The sequence below is a fragment of the Manis pentadactyla genome, chromosome 7 (genome assembly GCF_030020395.1).
Source record: "Manis pentadactyla isolate mManPen7 chromosome 7, mManPen7.hap1, whole genome shotgun sequence".
Classification (NCBI taxonomy): Eukaryota; Metazoa; Chordata; class Mammalia; order Pholidota; family Manidae; genus Manis; species Manis pentadactyla.
In genome coordinates, this window is record NC_080025.1 from 14256228 (window position 1) to 14278838 (window position 22611).

General features: G+C 39.5%; 1 protein-coding gene across 2 annotated transcripts in view; it reads left to right on the forward strand.

Moving 5' to 3' along the window:
• MTMR7 (myotubularin related protein 7) overlaps positions 1 to 22611 on the forward strand; it is a 103921-nt gene that overhangs the window by 31100 nt on the left and 50210 nt on the right. For both annotated transcript variants that reach the window (XM_036894200.2, XM_036894199.2), the window contains exons 2-5: positions 5024 to 5146; positions 6379 to 6541; positions 13910 to 14067; positions 21287 to 21415. In XM_036894200.2, coding sequence (XP_036750095.2) covers positions 5024 to 5146; positions 6379 to 6541; positions 13910 to 14067; positions 21287 to 21415 — 573 coding nt within the window. The remainder of the gene's footprint in view (positions 1 to 5023; positions 5147 to 6378; positions 6542 to 13909; positions 14068 to 21286; positions 21416 to 22611) is intronic.

Below are 22611 nucleotides of genomic sequence, written 5' to 3' on the forward strand. Positions count from 1 at the left end.
TTTCTGACTCCCTTTCTCCTCTCAGACCTTGAAACACTGCATTTCCTCAGATCTCTTCCCATTCTACATGTTCTCCCTAGGTAACTCTCTCAGTCTCATGGTTCCAAATATTGTTTATATGCCAATGACTACAAACGTAATTGCATTTCAGCAAATCAAAGATACCAGGGGATTGTAAGACACACCAAGAATTTAGGTACCACAAAGAAAGACAGAAGCATTGCAGCAGTGCAACAATGGCTTCTTACTACATTAATCATAAGATGCGTTACCATTCTCAGAAGTGTTGAACTGTGAGAACTGTACACCCAAGAATTAATGATCTACTGTAATATGTTTTACATAGATGAAATTCCATTTGCAGAGCATGAATACCTAGTGTGTCTTAAGCTAAGTGTTGCTAGGAGCACACAAATGAATTGCAGAAACTGTCTAGAGAAGCTGGTAATTTCTTAAGTCATCTCCAAGTATGAAGAGGTCTTATTACCGTATGGCTTATTATATGTGGAAATGAGATAGAATTAAGTTTGCTGAACAATGAAACAGAGTTATTGAACCAGTGGGCCTACAAGATGCTGCCAAACCTCTTGAGATTTATTTCTTTGTATCTAAAGTTGATGACTCTAGAGTCACAGTCAAGAATGTTCTGGCTATCTTAGTATAAACCACATAGTGGCCCCTGAGCACTATGTTCCCTGTTGTCACAGAATTTCTCAAACAACTGATTTTAATTTGTATTACTCATTTCTTTTGTTGGTACACGTCACTGGGAAATCATGCTGGTGGTGTTTCCCTCATTTTTTTTTTTAAAATTTCTTCATCCCTCTACTTCAGAATTACTTTTGACAACTGTGGGACCTGTAAGAACTACTGCCAAATGTTGAAATGTAATTTTCCTGCAGCAGCATCCAAAGTTAACAAAAAGACATGGAAAAATCGCATTAAGTGTTCTAATCTACCACCATCTGTGAACCTTGTTCTGTTCCACTGAGGTTTTCTAAAAATAATCTAAGGGGTATAACTTCATTCACTTCTATAGGGAGAATAATCCATGCTAAATATTTTTGCCTCAAAATATTATTGTACGTTCAGTATGATTATCTCAATAATGTTTTTTGTCATGAGTCCTAAGTTCAGGTAGAATTATTTACAGTGCATTTTTAGATATTGTTAACTGGTATATGACTCCTGGACTTCTGCTTAATTTGGTAGGTACTTTTTAGCATGCAAATGAGTTTTTTTTCCCATAGAAATGTTCCCAAAATAATATATCCCCTTGCTTTTCTCCTGCTACATCTCTCTTTTATGTTTCTTGTAGTTAGTTCAAAATAGAATGTTTAATGATAAAGATTTAAATACAATAACCTATTCACATGGGGATCGAAAAATATTTTCCTTAAAAACTAGTGGGTCAAAGAAGAAATAAAAACTGAAGCTATAGACTATCTAGAAAGTAAGAAGAATAATATTGCTGCAAACAAAACTCATAAGATGCAGCCAAATATTTACTTGGGGAAGGATGATTGGACTTAAAAACTTCTTAAACAAAAAGAATGAAAATTAAGAGGCTATTAAACCTAAGAATTTAAAAATGAACAAAGAAATGAAAGCCACATGGTAGACCAAGGAAAGCAAGTTAAAATGCTTATTAACAAACATGAGTAGAAATTAATAACCAGAGAAAAGAAAAATTATTATTAAATTGATAAATCTAAGACCTTTTACTTTGAAGAAAACCTTTGTTTATATTATCACAAAAAATGTAATTCACAGAATCAGGAATGAGAGAAGGGATAAAGAGGGATTTTTGCATAGATAAGAGTTAAAAGATTGTAAAAATTTAAAACCAGCAATTAGAAGATAATTTATAAAGAAAACAGATGTCAAAAGGAGATTTAATTACCAAAGGAAATATTGAAGAGATCAATAATCAGATAAGAAATTGAAATAATTATTTTTGTATAAAAAAGTACCTATAATTGTTTCAAATAATAATTTGTATGTTGAAAGCTTCCTCATTGACATGATCATAACTGTGATGAATTTACCTCATTAAAGTCACACAAATAAGCTAGGACATGCCAGTCTCTTTTAAACGGATAGATACAAAAACAAAAACAAAACAAACCATAAAACAATTATAGCAGACAAAATACAAGGAATATTAAAACATCAATACACCAAGTCCAAGTTGGTGGAATAAATACCAGGAATATATGCCAAGAATAATAAATCTATAATTATTATGGGTAAGATAGGACTAAAGTAAAAGAGCAAATGTTTATCCAAATACATATGAAAAAGGCATAATGTTCACTCCTGATTTTCAGAAATCAGAACTCTTAGTAGACTAAGAATAGGTCACTTCCACAGTGTAATGAAAACTCAGTGGTGAAATACTGGAAGTGTTGCCATTAAAAACAGGAGTGCGTGTGAAAAGGTGATTGACGTCAGTAAACATGAGGGAGATGCAAGTTCAGATCACAATGAGACACCATTTCGCTACCTACTAGGGTGGCTAATCAAAAAAGGGAGATTATAACAAGTGTTGACAAAGATGTGGAAGAATTGGAACTTTCATACATTGATGGTAGGAATATAAAATGGTGCAACCACTTTGGAAAGTAGTCTGGGAGTTTCTCAAAATGTTAAATAAAGAGTGACCATATGACCCAGCATTTCCTTTCCTATCTATCTATCTATCTATCTATCTATCTATCTATCTATCTATCTATCTTATCTATCTATCTATCTATCTATCTATCTATCTATCTATCTATCTATCTATCTATCTATCTATCTATCTATCTATCTATCTATCTATCTAATCTAATCTATCTATCTACTGAAGAGAAATGAAAATGTATGTCTTCACAAAAACTTGTACAAGAGTGTTCATAGCAGAACTATTTATAATAACAAAAAATGGAAACAACCCAAATGTCCATCAACTGACAATTACATAAATAGTGGAAAGTTGCTTGGCAATAAAAAGAAATGAAATACTGATGCCTTCTACAAATGTATTCACTTGGACTGAAACATGGATTGAAAGCATTATGCTAAGTGAAAAAACTACGTCACAAAGTACAACATATTGTCTGGTTCTGTTTATATGAAATGTCCAGACAGGTCCATAGAGACAAAAAGTAGCTTGATGTTGCTTATTGCTGAGGTGGTTGGGGGAGAAATGCACAGTTAATGCTGATGGGTATTGGGGTTCTCTTTGGGGTGGTGAAACATGTTTCACAGGTGATGGTAGTGATGGTTGCCCAGTGATGATATGCACAATGCAGTAAATATACTAAAAAATCATTGACAAGTGCACTTGAAGTGAGTGAATTGTATGGAATGTGAATTAATTAAATCTCAAAGCTGTTACTAAAAAAAGTAACGTGAAAGAAACCCACGAGTGACCGCTGTCACCACTGTTATGTTATTCTGAAGGTTCTGGTTAATGTCATTAAACAAGAAGCAAAAAAAGAGGCATGAGAATTAGAAAGGAAGAGACAAATTATTACAAAAAATATTCCTCTCAGAACACCCCAGAGACTTTTTTGAAAAATTACTAAAACCAATAAAAGAGCTTGTTAAGGAGGCAATTGAATGATCTTGAATATATATTGACATTCACATGGCCTCAGGAGTTATGCAACCACCCTGCATAAATTGTTTGAATAAAAAAATACTATCATACTATAGTGTGAAAAAAAAAGAAGATTGTGGTGCCTCCACCCCCAATACGCGGCCATATACTAATCATAATAAAATTGTGTTTTGTTAAATAACAACAGAAGAAATTGAATACCGCATTGTTCATTTACCTCATTAACTCTGGAAATAGAGAGGAAGTCGCCTGGGACCCTCAGGTGCCCCTCCTGGAAGGCTGGTTCGGTTCTAAGTGCTCAGAAGGAGACGGAGGCATGGAGTATCTTGAGGGTTCACCCTCAGCATCTGGGGGAGCAGTCCTTGGGTCTGATGTTCCCCAGGTCTTCTTCACTAGAGCAGCTGAGAATCCGCGGGCTCTCCGACTACATCAGGGCCACAGCTTCTGTATGAGACTAAAGAAGGGAGCAAATATGATGCACTAGTCCCTCAGCTGCATCTTGGAAGCAAGCAGCCGTCCTGACTTGAAGGATGAGGGTTGAGCCCAGTGTGTGCTTGTAGATAGTTGATCCTTAGGGATAGTAAGGAGTGTTGCTGAGCCCTGCCACCGTTCCTGGAGTGTTTATCTCGTGGTTGTGGTGGCTCTGCCTTCTAGCGTCATCAGTGATCCAATCTTCACTTGCCCTGTCTTGTTATTTCTACTACATTTCATATTGGGAGTCATCCCAACACATGTATCCTTGAAATACGGTGCATATGAGAGATGTATGCTTCATAAAAATAGTTTCCAGAAATATGTAACAGTTCAAATTTTAGCTCAGAGGGAAGAATTCCACTTATTAGAGATATTTATTATAAATGAATGTAAATCTCTTTAATTCTGTAGTTTTCCTAATAAATATGCAGAACATTTCTCTGATGCTTTTTGCTTTTATATGTATATTTGTATTTCCTACTTGTTTATATGGAAGCAAACAGCCTTGAGGCCATTTCTACAACTGAGAAACACATAGGAAAATACACTATTTTCTTTTTAATGGAATGTAATTCATACAGAGTTATTGTGTAAATTCAGAACTTTGATGCATACACTTCCTGCCCTAAGTTAGAATTACATAACTATAGTGAAATAAAAATGCTGACCGATTCAAAATACAGAAAGGGTATTCTTAAAGAATACAGTCTGTAAGTCTTTTGTGGAACATTTAAGGTTATGGTGTAGTAATTGGTGAATTTTTATCTTTTGATATATAGAATCATATCCTGAGATCTAATTAAGGGGGCAAATTTTGATTTTTGTGATTGGGAGAATTCTCAGAATCATATTTCGGATTAAGTACAAGGTTACCTACTTACTATTTATCTTTGTTACTAGCCCATTTGCTTTATTATAACTCTGTCTAACTGATTTTTCTAGGTCGAAAATGTTCGCTTGGTAGATCGAATATCTTCTAAAAAAGCAGCCCTAGGTACTTTGTATTTGACCGCTACTCACGTCATATTCGTGGAAAATGCGCTGGACTCAAGAAAAGAAACATGGGTATGCCTTCCATATTTCTGGCTTTACATGTTTTCCACTGTTTGAGGAAACACGTTTTGAGCCTCCGTGCGTGTGTGGGGTGATGTGGTGGGTGTGCGTTTGGTATTTGGGTGTTTAGAGGACCGTTTTTAAAATGTGAATTTTGCCTTTTTTGACACACAGTCAAATCTACTACTTAAATTCATTTAAACTGATATTTGAATGTCATCAAACATAGACCTGGAAAGAGTCAGAGATACAAATATTCCATGAGATACAAATATTCCATGTCATGGCTGTCAGACAGAGATTCATTAATGTCAGCATACGGCATCTACCCAGTGCTATATTTGCAAATGCTTTATCCACAGGATCCTGTAACGCAAGCCATTTAGTCGTTTTATTATGTTGTCTCTGCTTTTCTAATAATTTAAAAAGGAAACAGAAAAAGCTAGGGAAGGGTCCCATCATCAATTATTTCTGTAACTTAATAACGAGACCATTAGATATTTCTTATTGTGTATAGCCACGCAACCATGACGTTATGACTGGAACCAGAATCCCTGAACTGTAGATTTTCCCTTTTCTATATTCCAAAGACATTCATTGTTCTGTTTTCAGCAGAAGGTGGTGGGCACTACTTTGTGGAGAGGAATTTAAAGAATGAAGTGCTGCCACTGAGGACAGAGCAGAGACCCTCCTGAAACAACAGAGAGATGTTTCAGCGTGATTTCCTTTAAAATAAATCTCTTCTGCAGCCTGCCTGACCACCAACAGCTTAGCAAACAACAATCTCAAGTTGCTATTGAACTTGAGCATTCCATGTGGAATGAAGGAGCATGGTGGCACCTCCCAGCGGAGCCATCTCTGACTTTTGTCGATTGCAGCATTTATTTTACTAACTTCTCATGACCTTATTTAATTTTAGCTATCAAGTGCATTCAACGTTTGACTATCAAAATATTCCCTTACCTGGACTTGTGCAAAATTACGTGCTGGATAGTTTGCTCCAAATGATTAGGCTTAGTTATTAGAAAGCTTGGTGTTGAAAAATGAAATGCTAAGTTTAGACATTTGGTTCTTCCCCAGACATCTCTGTCCCTGTCATCTGCATGCAGGTGCTGAGACCCCTGAAGGCTGGGGGTCGGTGGGGGGGTGTTTTTTGTCTATCTGCATGTGGCTGAGATCTGTTATTCCCTTTCATATGTATCATTTATTTGTTTTAGCTTATCCATGTTAACGTTTGGTTGCAGATTCTTCATAGTCAGATTTCCACCATTGAAAAACAGCCAACCACCGCTACCGGCTGCCCCCTGCTTATTCGCTGCAAGAACTTTCAACTGTTACAGCTCATCGTACCTCAGGAAAGAGACTGCCACGATGTGTACATCTCTCTGATACGCCTCGCAAGGCCAGGTAGGGCAGAGGCGCGCGGCCTTTAATCTGGACCCACTCTTAAGAAATTGACAAATCATGTTCAAGAAATATAAGAATTATAGTGCTTACAAATTACAGTGTTTTAGGAATTGTATGCTATCTCAGTCTTCAGATGAGGCCAGGAAATGGGAGTGAAAACAGTTTCTTTTAGGGTTTCTCCTGAGGTGTTCACTCTGTGAGCCCCTTTTGTTGGGATTTACTTTATCTCAGGGGAAGTTAGAGTGTGTTTTCCTTTCAGGATGAAATCATCTTAAAATTGTGCCCGTCTGGTACTGTGATAATAAGGCCACCTTGACTGAGGCCTCGAACAAGCTGACCGCATTGTTCTGTGTGGAAAGCACAGGCACCAAACAGTCTGAGTGCAGTTTTTGCCCACCAGGGTGTTTTAGGTTTAGTTTCTGTTGCTTCTTGATGACAATGTATGTTTCCCAAGGTTGGTATAAGTAGACCTTTGTTAGCATCAGTGAGTACTTGCCATATGGGTATGTTAACTGTCCTAAATGAAATGTTCTTAAGTGTTGTAGGAAGAATGTTTGGTTGCTTTGAAAAATATGTGCCCTCGGTTACCCTCTTGTGACAGCCCTGATTTAGGGTTCTTGAGAGTTGTAGCCTCCTATGCATTTCTACCAAAGTGTGTCTTGTCTCTCTGTGGGGCATGTATGTGTTCTTTTGCTTAAAAGAAATAGCATCTAAGTTTCTTGGGAGAATATGGTGAAAAGAGCTTATTTATATAAAGTAATATCCACAGTAGTGTCAGCCGGACGTCACCGGTAAGAGAAATAGGGTCTGTGCTTATAGCCACTTTGCTAAATGCTGTTAGATTCAGGACAAGAAGTTTGATTAAAACTCTTCAAGGCATTTGGTTGAGTCTTCAGTTTATGATGCGACCATATCATCTGTAGACAGCAAAGAGTCACCGTTATGTAATGAAGTTGATGCCAGAGAGCTGTGAAAATCTGATAATTCTGACTTGACTTTGCTCCCCTTTCAAGGCAGCTGGTTGAGGCTTTTTCATCTTAGTATATTGAAAAGAACTGCAGAGTTTGCCAGAAAAGCAGTTGAACTTTTTAGAGGGTGCACTATAATTGGAACAGAAGTTCTGGGAAGATGTACGTTAGGTTGCATGCAGCCGAGAATGCGAGGGGAATTGTGCGCCAGCAATTTCTGTGTCACTGATTAATGGCTGTACCGGGTAATAAATGTGCTCTGACTGGATTGCTGGGATTTAGGAATGGCCCAGAGAACTGGGAGGGGGCTGAGCAGCTGGAAGAGGAGATGATAGTGAGGACTCTGGCCCCGGATGACAGCGAGCGCCAAGACTCTCAATGCCGTGATCCCCAGGGAGGAAAAATCCCTGTGTTCCCTGCTCTTTAAAATGCACAGTGCTTCTTACAGGTGAAGTTTTGGGAGTTAGGAATTAGACATAGCCAGAGACCAAAAAAGGGAGCCATAATCATTAATCGAATTAAACCCATTACCTGAGAAGAGTTTTAAGAAGCCACCAGCATTTTGAAACACTGGAATTGGAAATGCCGGTTTATATAAAACGCAGTACTTTAATAAGTATGGGAAGATAAAATAGAATACAAGAAATTTCATGATTTCATGTTAAAGGCAATGCTGAGAATAAAACATATTACAGCCTATAACCATGGAAGCAGGGTTTGAAATCTGGGTGGAGGTGGACGGGGTGGAGTGAGGTGCTCCCCCCAGGGGGTATGGGTGGCTTACTGGAACCATCTGAGTATCTTTTACAAAATCCGCCTCCACCCTGCCAGAAGTGTTTCAGAATGTATGTGTGTGTGGAGTATACTTTGAATTCTAGCAGCGCAGTATGGCTCTCTGTGGATATTCTGGCTTGTCACCAACATGAATCACATATTTTCAGCTTCCCTTATGGACGCAGCTAACGGCAAGGTCCTGTAGAGGACACATTTTTTTCTTTCTGAAAAGAAATGTTTGAGAGTCCATTTTGGTCAAGGCCTATGAACTAGATATTTTCAAAGCTCTCAGGATTCTGTCTTTACTGCCTTAGGATTTCTGGGAAAAGGGTAAGTCAAAATACCACTAAAAATTTGGCAAGATTTTATTGGTTTGCCATTTGTGTGAATTCAGATTGGTAAGAATTAGGTCGTGGGATAAAAGATCCCAGTACAAAATAACATAGCCAAATTCAGGGAGCATTTTAATTCTTAGTAAAGAATAATTCACATTAATAAAGCTGTGGTCCAAATGAGAAAATAAGTCAACCCTGTAGATCCAATGAACTAATATGGATATACATTTTTTTTATTAAAAGCCTCCTATTTCTCAGGGGGCTTCCATTTTTCCCCATGCTTTTTTTTTTCTCATCCCTCTAATTTTCCTTGTGCTGTTTATGTTTTTAATTTTAATTTTTTTTACTGAAGTTTGGTTGATACAATATTATCTTGGTTTCAGGTATATAACACTGATCCAGCAGTTACATTAAGTCCTCATTCTAACTAGTGCAGTTACTGTCAACACAGAAAGATGTGACAGAACCATTGACTGTGTTCTCATTGAGCCTCCTTTTTTTTTCTTTTGGTATCATTAATATAAAATCACATGAGCAACATTGTGGTTACTAGACTCCCCCCATTATCAAGTCCCCCCCACATACCCCATTTCAGTCACTGTCCATCAGCGTAGTAAGATGCTAAGAGTCACTACTTGTCTTCTCTGTGCTGTACTGCCTTCCCCGTGGCCCCCCCTATATTGTGTGTGCTGATCGTAATGACCCTTTTTCCCCCTTTTCCCTACCTGCCCACCCACTGTTCCCAGTCCCTTTCCCTTTGGCAACTGTTAGTCCTTTCTTGGGTTCTGTGATTCTGCTGCTGTTTTGTTCCTTCAGTTTTTGCTTTGTTCTTATGCTTCACAGATGAGTGAAATAATCTGGTACTTGTTTTTCTCCGCCTGGCTTATCTCACTGAGCATAATACCCTCTAGCTCCATCCATGTCGTTGCAAATTGTGCTGTTTATTTTTGTATCAATTATTGTTCCCTCTGTAGTGTTTGTGGGCCCTTTAACATTGAAACCACATCTTGTTTATTTTCCCATTTTTTACTAAATAAGTTTTTTTTTTTTTTCAGTTCATCTTAGTCCCCAATTCTTCTGCATATTTCTTGTGATTTTAACAATCTCATGATTGATGGAATCTCATTTGTCTAATTTAACTTTCTGCAGTCCTTGTCTAAGTCATAGCTGCTTAAGCAGTTTCTATAGTGGTTTTGCCTTTTTGTTGATAGTACTAGTTTCTGAGTCCAGTGGCCCTTTTTCACCAGGAGCTTGCTTCCACCGTCCTGATGTTTAATTCGATCACTCTGTGTGGATATTCTGGTTAGTCCGAAAATGGACAGCAAAATCCTCGTTATGTTTATTCTAAATGTGCAAAATGCAATGTGGCTTTTCAACTGCAGTTATTTTCAGATGCCTGAGTTTAGCAAGACGTCTGCAACAATTTAGCTTTCAGTTGTTAGGGTTCTGAGGAACTCCCAATATCTGTACCCTGACTACTGGTAACTTCCCTCCCTTCCCCACATTCTGCTGATAGCAGTTCACTTTTGTTTTTACTTTTGATTTTTAAAAAAACTTGCCTAAGGGAAACTGCCAATACACAGTGATAGTATGCAGGTTTTACATTACTTGTTGCAAGTTTTCTTCTCATTTGTTAAAAAGTACTTCTGATTTTAACATTGAATTACCTTTTGTTTCTCCCAGTTTGTAATGAGAGGGAATTCCACCATACTTTTTTTCCTAAATATTGTGTTGTTATAATGTTTAACTTCACCTGGGAAACAAGCTAGGTTATTTTTCTATCTTTCCTAATTGCTTTATTTTACCCACAGCTTTCTTATTTGATGGAATGAACACGGTTTCCTTTTTTATGGGGGGGAAGGAGCAGAGGTTGGGTGAGGAGATGGGGCCATTTGCAGGCCTGGTGGCTCCACGTTGAAAGTCCCACTGGTTGGCGTCGTCTTCTCCAGGAAGTAGGAGGTGGGGCTGTCTGGGAGTGAAGCCGCTGGCGAGAGCAGTAGGTCTTGAACCCATTGCAGTGACCCGTGCATCCCTGTGCTAAGGCGCATGCGGCGCACACAGAGCTAAAGTAAGACGAAGTAAATCAAAGCGTGCATCTCTCCTTAGTCCTGAAGCACTGACTTGGGTTTCCTAGAAACACAGCCAAAGTGCTACTCATTCTTAATTTAAAGTAGTATTTTAAAACTTGTCATTTTTCTTTCTGAGCAGATAAAAAAGCCTTCAAATCTGTCTTTGTTTAGCAATTGTATGCTTGAGGAAGGTAAATAAATACTGGAATGATTTCCACATGATTTTTTCTGAAATTGTTTTCTGACCCGAGGTGCACGCCCAGCTTCTCCCACAGTGCGAAGGCATGCCGAGTGTTCGCTTCCTGTTGGAGCAGGTCCTGTGCCTTCCAAGTAATGGGGTCCCTGGGGGCGACGCCTTCTAGTGCACCTCCCGCTGAAACCTGACGTCACTAACCGCAAAAGATGTTTTATGCTGGATATGCTGGGTGGCTCAGACTTCGTGATGTGAAAAGCCAGGGGGATGTTTAACACGTCTGTTGTAAGAGAGGGTGAAAAATCAGGGATTCGACCTCTCCAACGCAGACAGCTTTTTTTTCTCAGTTCAGATTCTGTAAAGACTAGCGATTCCTCTGGCCTTACTTTTTGATTTTTTATGGAGGGGGTGGTTCTGCTATGCATTTTGCAGGAGATGGAGGTGAGGGGAACAGAACCATCGAGAACAGGAAAACATTCAGTAAAATTTACATCTGTGTTTATGGTACTTTTTAATTTCTCAGAGTGGGCAGTTCTCAGCTGAAGGCTTTCCTGGGCTGTCCTCTGGGTTAAGAAGCTTGCTCGTGGTGAACTAGACTGAGCTTCGGCTGATAAAAATGTGGGTTTCCCTGCCTCGATGCAGAATTTTACTTAAACTGGGCTGGAGGTATCGTCAATCCCCCTTTTCCTTAAAAATAACTGAGAGAAAAAACTTCGTAATTGCAGCGGGAACCCGTTCTGATGGCTCCCAATTCAAGAGTGATCTCAGTGTCTGTTATAAATTATTCTTGCTTTAATTTGTGCAGCTTTCTCGCATCCTGCCTGTGACCGCAAGCAGGGGCTCATGCACGGAAACCCACTGACAGTCCTAGGCTGGTTGCTGCTGCTTCCTTTAAACTCACTTGTAACTTTTTAACCAGGGGAACTTAACTTCCGTTATTCCCCCTTATTCATCAGCTCTTCTTTGATGGAGGGAGCTGAAGTTTTTCTCAAGAGATTCTGTCGGCATCTTAAACAAATTGCATTTGTGGTCAACGTTATGGTATCAGAAGCCTGAGTCACGAAAATGGTCCTTAGAGATGGAAAAGATGTGTCAGTGTTGAGCCAACGTTCCCAGACTGGATCTTAGTTTCATATGCCGTCTGCTCAGTCAGCTAGGATTGTGAGCAGCAGTTTCTGCTGAAAGCGTCTACTCTGTGTGTGTTCCTGTCTGTGTGTGTTTTCTCGCTTGTTGATTGAATAGTCAGTAGTCTAAGTTTTGGGGCTTAGCAATAAGACATCAAGAGAGACTGACAGAGCATAGTTTATCTCACTGATAACCTACAGTCTTCTTCCTTTTTAGTCTGATCCTTAAAATATGGCCCTTATTTATCTTTTTCCTTGAAAGGTGGGGTGAGTCAATAGTAATGACAAGTCTGAAACTGTGTTTTAATCTCAGGCTGCCTGGGTATTGCTGCAGCCGGTCAGGTCCTTTTAGGGAGGGCCTCCAGGCACACACGTTTAGGAGCATTAAATCATCCATGCTGAATGCCACCTACAGATGGAGGGATAAATGGGCGGACTTGGAAAACTGAGGAATAATAAATCTACTAGAGAAAAACAGGAAGATGAGGGGATGAACAGGAAAGAGTAGATACCAAAGTGATCCATGTGGGAAGAAGAGAGCAGGGTCTGCCTTGGGGGAGCAGTGGGTGTGGGGAGGAACACGCACCATGCAGCCCGGTTACCTAATTTAAATCCACACTCCCTGCTTACCAGCTGCCTGGCCTGGGGAACATCCCTCACCTGCCCTTTACTTCAGATTTCTCACCCACAAAATGAGGTCCATCATGGTGCCTACCAGATGGGTTAATATATTTAATTAGACTCTAGAATGAAACAAGGGTTTAGTATCAGCCATGGTTTGTTATCACCAGAAGTACATCGATCCGCCCTGTCCGATATGTAGCCACAAGCCACATGTGGGTGGGTATCGAGCTCTTAGAATGTGGCTGGAATGAACAAAGAGGCACATGTCAAGTGTGAAATATACATGGGATTTCAAAGACAGTACAAAACAATATATGAAATATAAAAAAGTCTTATGTACATGTTGAAAAGATACTATTTTGGATATATTGGGTTCAAGAAGATTTATTAGTAAAACTAATTTCATTGTCTGTTTTTTAGTTTTTTAATGTGGCTACAAGTCTATTTTAAATGGCATCTATGTCTTGCATTATATTTTCTGGTGGACATTGCTGGCCTAGAAACTTCCCTTAATATGGCAAGATTGGAGCAAGAAAACCAAACCCAGATCTTACTGGGGAGGGATTTTAGGCCTGGCCTCCTAAGCGTGGAAGGCGACGCATAAAGATTAAGATACCCTGGTAGAATCGAAAGATTTGCGTCCTATATCCTTACACTTGTCCCTCATGACAAGGGTGCCGTGACTATAAACGGACTTTTTTTTAGTGAATCCTATTAACTATTATCTGAGCTGCACAATTATGACACTCTTGTAGTTTTACAAGTTCACATGTTTTCAGTGCAAACATTAAATACATTCCACAGCTTTTTCAACTACTTTGTTATTTCTTTTTTAATACTGTGAGCATCAAAATGTGGCGATGGCCTGAGCCTCTAGGCACCTCTGAGGGGCCATCCCACATCTGAGCTCGATACACACAAACAGATTGAACTTTTGATGTCCGATGAATGCATACATTCTTAATTAATTTTTATGCTTCATATGTTATGTGATCTAGGAAATATATTAACCTTCAAAAGCAACTAAAAAAGGCAAAAATCCATGAAATGGAGAATGCCTTCTTTCTAAAAGGAAAGAAGCTCTCTCAAAGTTGAGTCCTCTTGTCCCGTGTCATTGCTGGGAGGTGGGTGGCCCTGCCCACAGGGACGGGGTGCTCCTTGGGGTGCCCTGGGGTTAGGGAGCTGGGCTGGCCACTAGGTGTACCCCAGCCCAGACAGAGTGCTCCTGGGGAGATGGGGTCTGGCTTTGACTGAGCTGGATGCGGCTCCCTTTGCTTGCAGTGAAATACGAGGAGTTGTACTGCTTTTCATTCAACCCCAAGCTGGATAAAGAAGAGCGAGAACAAGGCTGGATGCTGATAGAGCTCGGTGAAGAATACCAGCGAATGGGCCTCCCGAACACGCACTGGCAGCTCAGCGATGTGAACAGAGACTATAGGGTGAGTGGGGCGTTTGGTGGCCTTGGCTACTTGACCCAAATCAAGTCATGTCCCATGGCTCAGCATGACCTCTGCTCGATCTGCTTTAGTGTTCATAGTTCTGTGTAGATGCAAACGTGTGGGTGTCCAAGTCTCTATTTCCTACCTGCTTCTAGAATCAAGAAGCTTGAGCAAGGGCATTTTAGACTGTCCCCTCCACCGTCTTTCCCTAACAGTTGAGGTCATGGAAACCCAGAGAGGCCAGTGGCAGGCCTCACGGCCAGGCAGTTGGTGGGAGGGCCAGCCAGGACCTTGTTCCCCATCAGGTCTTTTTATAGTCCAGTGAGTGATGAGTGGGGAGGTCAGGACTCCACTGGCAGCTTGGCCCCAGCAACGCTCTGGACGCACTGAACTTGTGATTGGCACACAAGGTCACCGAGAGGCTTCCCAAGCGACAGGAGGAGGACTGCGTCTACACTTACAGAAAGGACTGTGGAAGGGATGGAAGCAGGGTGGCAGAATTAATTCCATATTCTCCTTAATGATGGACTGACAAACCAGGGTTGATTTCCCCATTAATTTTCTAAATCGTTTAAATAAAGTAATGTAAGAACATTGCAGAAAATTTGCAAACGAGGGGAAAAAGGGAAAACACCCCCCATCCGTTGCCCTCACATTCTTCTGTTAGGTTTCAAAGTTGTCCTTTAGTTTTTTTTCTCATCTGCATTGTTTAATAACTTTCTTCTTATTTAAGTATGGGTTTCATTGTTTAAAATTGGAAAATATAGAGGAAAAGGAATCATTCAAATATATAGCACCAATGAAATCATACTATGTATATATGCCTGAGTTCTGCTTTTCTTCACAGAGAATATTGTATTTTCCTATTTCATAGTATTGGTATATCATACTCTACCTAATCTCCAATTTTAAGCATTTAGATTATTGCTTTTTTTTACTGTTTTAAATAACATAATAAGAACATTCTGGTAACTGTACTTGCCCCCATTAAAGTTCTCTTTATAAAGACAGATTCTTAACAGTAGAATTTCTAGTTCAAAAGGTTTACACAAATTTTTGAACATATTGTCAAAAAGAACTATGGAAAGGTTGTACCAATTTACATAAATTCTCAGCAGTTGTATATGAGAATGCTTGAGTCTTTGTACCTTTGTCAGTAAAGAGTTTATTTCTTAAAAAATATTTTGACAGCTTTATAGTAGGACAAATGAATTTTCAATTTAATCTGCGTGCTTTGATTTCTTGATTTGGTAGCTTTGTATATACTGATTGACCATTTATGTATTTTATCTCCTGTTGAGTATTTCTAGTCACATGTTTTGAATCCTGATTATTTTCTTCACCTTACCATAATGATTATAATGATTATCTATATTGCTACACAATTTTCCTGTCAGTTAAATGACTATATAACATTGCATCAAATAAATGTACTTTAGTATTTCTCAGTTATTAGACATTTAGATTACTCATAATTATGGGAGCAATATCTTTGTGCAGATTGTTTTGCCCATATTTTAAGTTATTTGCCAATTCCTAGCATCTGTCAAAAGGCATAAAGAACTTAAATCTTTTTTTTAGATTCCAAACAAATAGGCCATTAATAGTTTTGGACATCTCAGTGTTGTTCTTTTTATCAATTTTAAGTATCCCTTTTTCCTGCTTTTGACTTTGAATTCTGTATTTTATGATTATATTTCTACCATTTCTTTCTTGTCAGAATTTGTCTGGTAGAACTCTATTTATCCCAGTATTTCCAAACTTACTATATGAATATTTTGTCCTTTTTTGAAGTATGTAATCGTCATCATCACGGGGGTGGCATGTTCGATATTTATAAAACTAGGTATGGCTAGATTCTGATTTTTATTCAATCTAAAAATCTTTTAGTAGTAACTGGTGTCTGGGATATTGTCCCAGATACTATACTTTGCGTGTTTTATTAGTCATGTTTTCCCTCTTCATATCCATAGCTGGATAGTTTTTTCCTGTGTTTACCTGCAGTAATTTTGGAAGTATACTGTTGCTTTTCTTCCATTGACTGTCATTTACTTTTCAAAATGTTACTTATTTATTATGCCACACTTAGAGCAGATACAAAACTTTGAAGAAGAATAAAATGAACGGCAGGGACCCACGTACTCTGTAGGAACACACACGGCCAGGGCTACTAAACCTCCTGATGTTCCCTCCAGATCACCTCCTGCTCCAGTGTCACTGACTACAGTTTAGTGTTGTCATTCCCTTGCTTTTCTTCATAACATTGTACATTATAAATAGTAATATGTAGTATTATTTTGTATGGTTTTATACTTCTGTATGTGGTGTCAAGCTGAATATAGTTTACTGAAAGTTGGCTTTTCATTCAACATTGTGAGGTTCGTTTTGTTTAATAAGCACATATATAGTAGTTTTAAAACTGCTGCCAGCCACTGGTCTAAAAAGATGACAAATTTTAGCAGTCCTATGTGGTAGGTGGTGTTTTTATCCCTATTTTACAAATGGTGGAACTCAGGCATAAACCAATTAAGACAAATAAGTTAATACTTACAACTTATTAGATACATATAACTCTCTTTCATCTATTCTTCACTACTGTGTAATATTCCATTTTAGAAATATCCCATAGTTTAAAAAATGATTTCTTCTTTTTCTTTTCTTTCTACTCTTTTGTTTTACTGTTACAAAAAAATGCTGTTAACTGGCTTACATATGACTCATAGTATATTGTGGGTTTCTTCTTAAGGGCAGAATTTCTGAGTTAGAGGGTATGTCGTTTTAGACTTACTAGATATTACCAGATTCTTTTCCAAAGTGTTTGCCTGGATTTACAGACCTACTGCCAAGATACGAGTTCTTATTACTTGTAGATTCACCAACAGATACTACTGGCAGTGTTTGGTGGTATACCTACTTATTGAGATCCAGCAGTCTTACTTCTGGAAATTTATTCTGAAGAGTTAATAGCATTCACACACAGTGATGTAAAGGCTACTTACTGAAGCATTATTTGTCATAGCATATATTAAAAGACACCCAAATTTCTTTAGTAGAGGACCAGTTAAATAATTTTTGGTCTGCCCATATAATTAAGTTAGTGTATAGCCATTTAAAAATATGGAAGATTTCCATGTACTGATAAGGAAAGATTGCTAAAGTATAGTGTTAGGTTCAAAAAAGCAAGGCACAATAAGATGAATATAGTGGGATACCTTTTACCTAAAAAGAAAACCTTTCCATAAGGTTATATGTCTTTTTTCTTATTGATTTCTAGAAGTTCTTTGTATATTCTAGATAATAATCTGTTATCACTTATAGTTGTTGGAAATATCTCCTCTCAGGAGATATTTATATACTTTTCTGAGAGTATTTTTTGATCCTAAGAAGTTTTGAGTTGTTAATGCTTCCTATTTTGTTTCATGGTTTGGCATATTGTTTATAAAAAGAAATCCTGGTCTGTTTGGTAACTGTTGTCTAAATTTGACTCTGTATAATTTCCATAATTATATTATTACTAATTATGATTGTTATAGCTTTATAATAAGTCCTGCTATCCTACAGGCCAGGTCTTTCCACATCATTCTTCTGAATTACCAAATTTATAGATTATTTGGGATAGAGTGGACATTTTCATGATACTGAATTTTCTTTGTAATTACACTTAAATCTAACAAGCATACTCTTACACTGTGAGTGGATGTTTGGGCCTTCTTGTCTCGACCATTATAAAGTGTCTAGCTAACGTAATCAGAATAGTTTGTTGTCCTGCTAAAGCCAACCTTTGCAGTGACTTTTTAGCCTTAAAATGAAAGAAGGACAATCCAACTTTTGTGAGGGAAATTGGTGACCTTTTTATATTGAAAAAAAATATGACACACCCTTGGGTGAGGAAGAAAATGAAGTCAAGGCACATCTTGAAGAATAACATTGCCTTGGAAACACAGGTTCTTCCTATTTTGGGTGAACTTTCCTTCTAGAATTAGCACCACAAACATGACTCATCTGTAGTACTGAAGTCCCACGTTTGCAGGAGAGACTGCACAACACGAGTCATTGAGCATTTCTCTTCAGAAGTTGCACACAGGAAACCCAAACTAACCATCAGCAAGCTGTGTTGCAACAGAAAAGGTGGGAACCTAGGGAATTTTCTGATTTGACAAATATCATGAAAATAGGGAGAAAGATGATGTATCCTTATTTATTGCCAGTTGAGAAATATAGTGAAAGTTGGTTCTCTAACAAATTTCCGACTGATAGCCCACGGAGAAGGTTATATCCTCATCTATTCCTTTTGCTTTTAACCTCACAGTTGAGAAAAACGTTTGCTTTTCCTCCCTTCTTTTACAAGAGTTACTCCTTCTTCTCACTGGTGGTGTCTCCTGACGGCAAGGAAGCTGTTATGCATGGTGGGGACAGCAGCATACACACGTCCTGGAACCAGGGCTCCAGACCAGCGCTACCGTTCCCTGTTTGTGTGTTTTGGGGCAGGATCACTATTATCATCACCATCTCTATCATCATCTCTATTGTCCTTGGTTATAAGGCACTTGGTTATGATAGCCTAACTCTCCCAGCTAAGATTTCCTTCGGACTTAACTCTTGTAAATATCTTTCTTTAAATAAAATGATTGGCATTCATTACAGGGTTAAAATTTTAATCTATTTCTCTTAGAGTAAAGTTTAAAGTGTCATGCGAACCAGTAATTTATAACCTTGTTTATTTCAGTTGTCCACAGCTATAATTCGTGTGTTATGTATTATTTTATTTATCTATAAATCACTGTAGGCTCGTCCTTCGCCCCATTACATCATAAATTCCTCGAAATAAATTTTAGGCCCTACATGTTCAAGAAGGAAGTTGTCTCTGTAGTTGTATCTCAGTTCCTGACGACTGGTTCTCCAATGTGCTCCATGAAGAAGGTGGTCCTCAGTAAATGCAGAGTTCTGATGTAGGTGCCTCAGATGGCATCTCAGATGGATACCACCCTGCAATGGTAAAAAACATTTACTCAAGGTGATAACCGGGTCAACAAAGATCAGTTTTCCTGGAAACCTGAAGTCCTTGAGGCCAGTAACACTTTTGTTATTCATTTCTGCTCTACCACCTAATGTAACGCCTGGCACATAGTAAGTATTCAGTAAAAACTCACTGGTAGACAACACGATTGTCCTATAATCATCAAACTTCAAAAAGACAATGAGTCCAACCATAAAAAAAGAATAATTATGTAACATGAGAGAGGTGCCAATTATCTCTACAATGGCAGTCATCCTGCAGTATATACATATATCAAAATGGCATGTTATACACCTTAAATTATGTGATGTTATATGTCAAATGTATTTTAATAATAAAAAAATGTTGAATGAGTGAGAGAATTACCAAAAAGATTCTTCTTGGCAAGGCAAACTCAGACATGCAGGCAATCCACTCAGGCTGATTTATTTAGTGAAAAGCAAAGAAACCTATTTCCTTATTCATAAAAAAATGCGCAAATGATTTTTAACTTAATCCACTTTCATTGGGCTGAGGCAGTCAATGTAAAGGACGTTCAAAGGAAAAGCATTTCCCACTTTGAACTTCTCATTTTCTCTCTCTATTTTCTTATGTGATTTTCCAAGATTTTGGGAGGCACACGGAGTGGCTTCAGAATTTGGTGGCCTAAATGGCACTTTGGAGAGATCTCACCCATTACTTTCTTTTTCTTACTTCATTTAATTATAAATAACTTTGCAAGTCCTGGTGGTGTTACAAGGAAGAAGGTAATCCCTAGCTTACTGTAAACTTACTGATTTCCTTTGAAAAAGTGTCATTTCAAGAAAAATAAGTCTGGAGCAATGACTGCATGTCTCTGAACCTAGACCAGCAGGTGCGGTGTGTGTAGTCATGTCCTAGCTGACTGGTCAGACACCGGATTTGCACGGGGAAGGAAGTGTGGTGTCTTGTGGCAGTGATTCCAGTAAGAGCTTTTCGGGCCCAAGTAGGTTGGGCCATGTGTTGTTAGCATGGGATTTTCCTACAGAGTGTCATTGCCCAGCCCACGTGAAGTCTTTCGTAATCTTTCCAAAAATGTCTTTGGTAAAATTATGAAATCACACCATGGGCTGGGGAGCATCATTTTTGTGGCCCATTTATCTCCTACTCGATGTTGTTCACCAGTCGGGTAACAAAGACAGTGGAGGCAGGCAAGAGAGGAACCATCACAGAACAATTTACACGCGCTTGGGAGGCTTGGATCCCACGGTGGTGGGTTTTCATTCCCCCTAAGTCCCATCTTTAATGAGGGGTAAAGGTGGGTGGAGATGGACAGAGGACAGGCAGACATTGCATTTGCCCTGTTGCTGTACACAGTTGAGGTTTCCTCTTGAAATGCCCAAGAAGAGGCTTGACTTGCAGGAGGTAAACAGCCACTTTAGCAAAGGCCAGAACTGCCGTCCAAGTGAGCCTCACAGTGCAAACGATTGACTGGCTGATATCAAAGCAAAATATGTGTGAAGCAACAAATCAAGCACTTTTACTGTTTCCAGCACAAACATTTCTGGGCCGACCTAATGGCTCATAGAGTGCTTTGTCATAGCTGTTACCTGATTTGATCCTCATATCAACCCCACGGGTTCTGTCAGTTGTAGGGATCAGAAAGCTAAAGCGCTCAGGTAGTAGGCCTCCTGAAGGAGGCAGCGTCGGGCTGGCCCTGGACGGAGAAGGGCCGGTCTGGGGAGAAGGAGGGCAGGAGTGCCCAGGGCCACCAGCCTGGCGGGTGCAGACGCAGGAGTGCGTGTGGCTTGAGCCCGGCCGAGGAATTTTGCTGCTTGTGCCTGTGGTTTAGGAAACTGTCCCCCAGTGTCAGGCTATCTTTCATTTGAAACAGGCAGCTAAAGTTTTCTCAGCTTCCAGAATACAAAGTTGCAGTTTGTCCCATTTTGATGAAAGAAATCCTTATGTGTCGCTGTATTGCCTCACGTGACGAGTCCTTAGAAGGGCCAGTGCACAAGGACACGTGTGCTAAAGCAAGTCCCGCTTTCCTTTGCGATGGTTTCAGAGATTCAGCAGCATCGTATCTGTGAAGTGGCTGTTGGTTTCCTCCAAATAGCCTCCTCTGTACCCTGGTCAAGGAAACGTCAGTGTGCGACCGAGCAAGCACGGTGGGCAGAGTTTCTTGGGGCAGTTCACAGAGCGTTACCAGCTGGCCTAAAAATGCCCTTGTGTTTCCTCCGACAGGTCTGTGATTCTTACCCGACCGAGCTGTACGTTCCCAAGTCGGCCACGGCACACATCATAGTGGGGAGTTCCAAGTTCCGGAGCAGACGGCGATTTCCTGCCCTTTCTTACTACTACAAAGATAACCACGTAAGTCTCAAGGCATGCTTTTGTTTCATGCTTGCTTTGCTTGTTTTATCATAGACCGGCATTCTCTAGCGGCCTTCTGCTGTGTGTGTTTGAGATCTCCTTGAGGTCTGTGGATGTTGCTGTGTGTGGTACGACACTATGCGACTCTGCTTAACCCTTCCCTGTATACCGGACTGTAAGTAATTGGGTACAGTCAGCAAGTGTACCCAATTTTTTTTTTTAGTATCTCAGTATAAGAAATCTTTGTTTATGGAAAGCAGGTTTTATTTTTTTCATGTTACACGTAAAAACTAGAATTAGGTTTGTCTGCAACTAACAGAGAGCAGTGGCTTGAACAGGACAGAGCTTTATTTTCTCTCACGTAAAACTCCAAGGATGAGTAGTCCAGGCCTGGTGTCCTGGGCCCACACCACTCAGCCCTCTGCACCTTTCTGCTGCGCCGTCGCCAGGGCGTGGCCCCCACTGAGCGATGGGGGAGCTGACTTTAGTACCAGCCTCCACCTCTGTGCAGCAGCAGGCAGAGGGGGGCCGATGGTGCGCTGACGGCTTTGTGAGGAAGGCGTCCGAAACGGCCACGTGACTCTTGTGCACACATCCCGTTGGTCAGACTGCACAGGGCCCGTGAGAAAATACAGTCTCACGGGGAACCCTAAGACTCACAGCAGCGATAAATGGTGGTTCCATTGCCATGGAGGACAAGAAAACAAATCTGGGGAGACAAAGATGGGCTTTGTCACTCACTTCAGACGTTACTTGACTTTTGCTAAGTCAAAAAGTTTGGTTTTCAAGCCAGATAATATGGTCTTGGATTCAAAGCTAAATGAAATTATAAAAAAGTACAACAGGTGCCCATGTGAGCATGTACACATGGGCATGAGCCTAAAGGCAGGAGTAGGGTAGGGTCTGTGTCAGATTTAAACTTGTGTTTTATAACAACGTTTTAGTTTTTCATCAAGGTTAATTATGTCAGTGCTTTGACCAGAGACTTTTATAAAGGGAAATAAGAGTGCAGTGTTTCAGGTTGTCATTGCTCAGCAAAACCCGTACATGAACCAGGCAGTCTTCATACAAAGTAAACAGGTACAAATGATACAAATGTGCTGATATTTCTTTCTTCCCTTCTGTGATTTTAGGCATTACAGAGTTAAGTGTATATATTCCCACCCCAATAGAACTTATGCTTTTGATAAGAATAT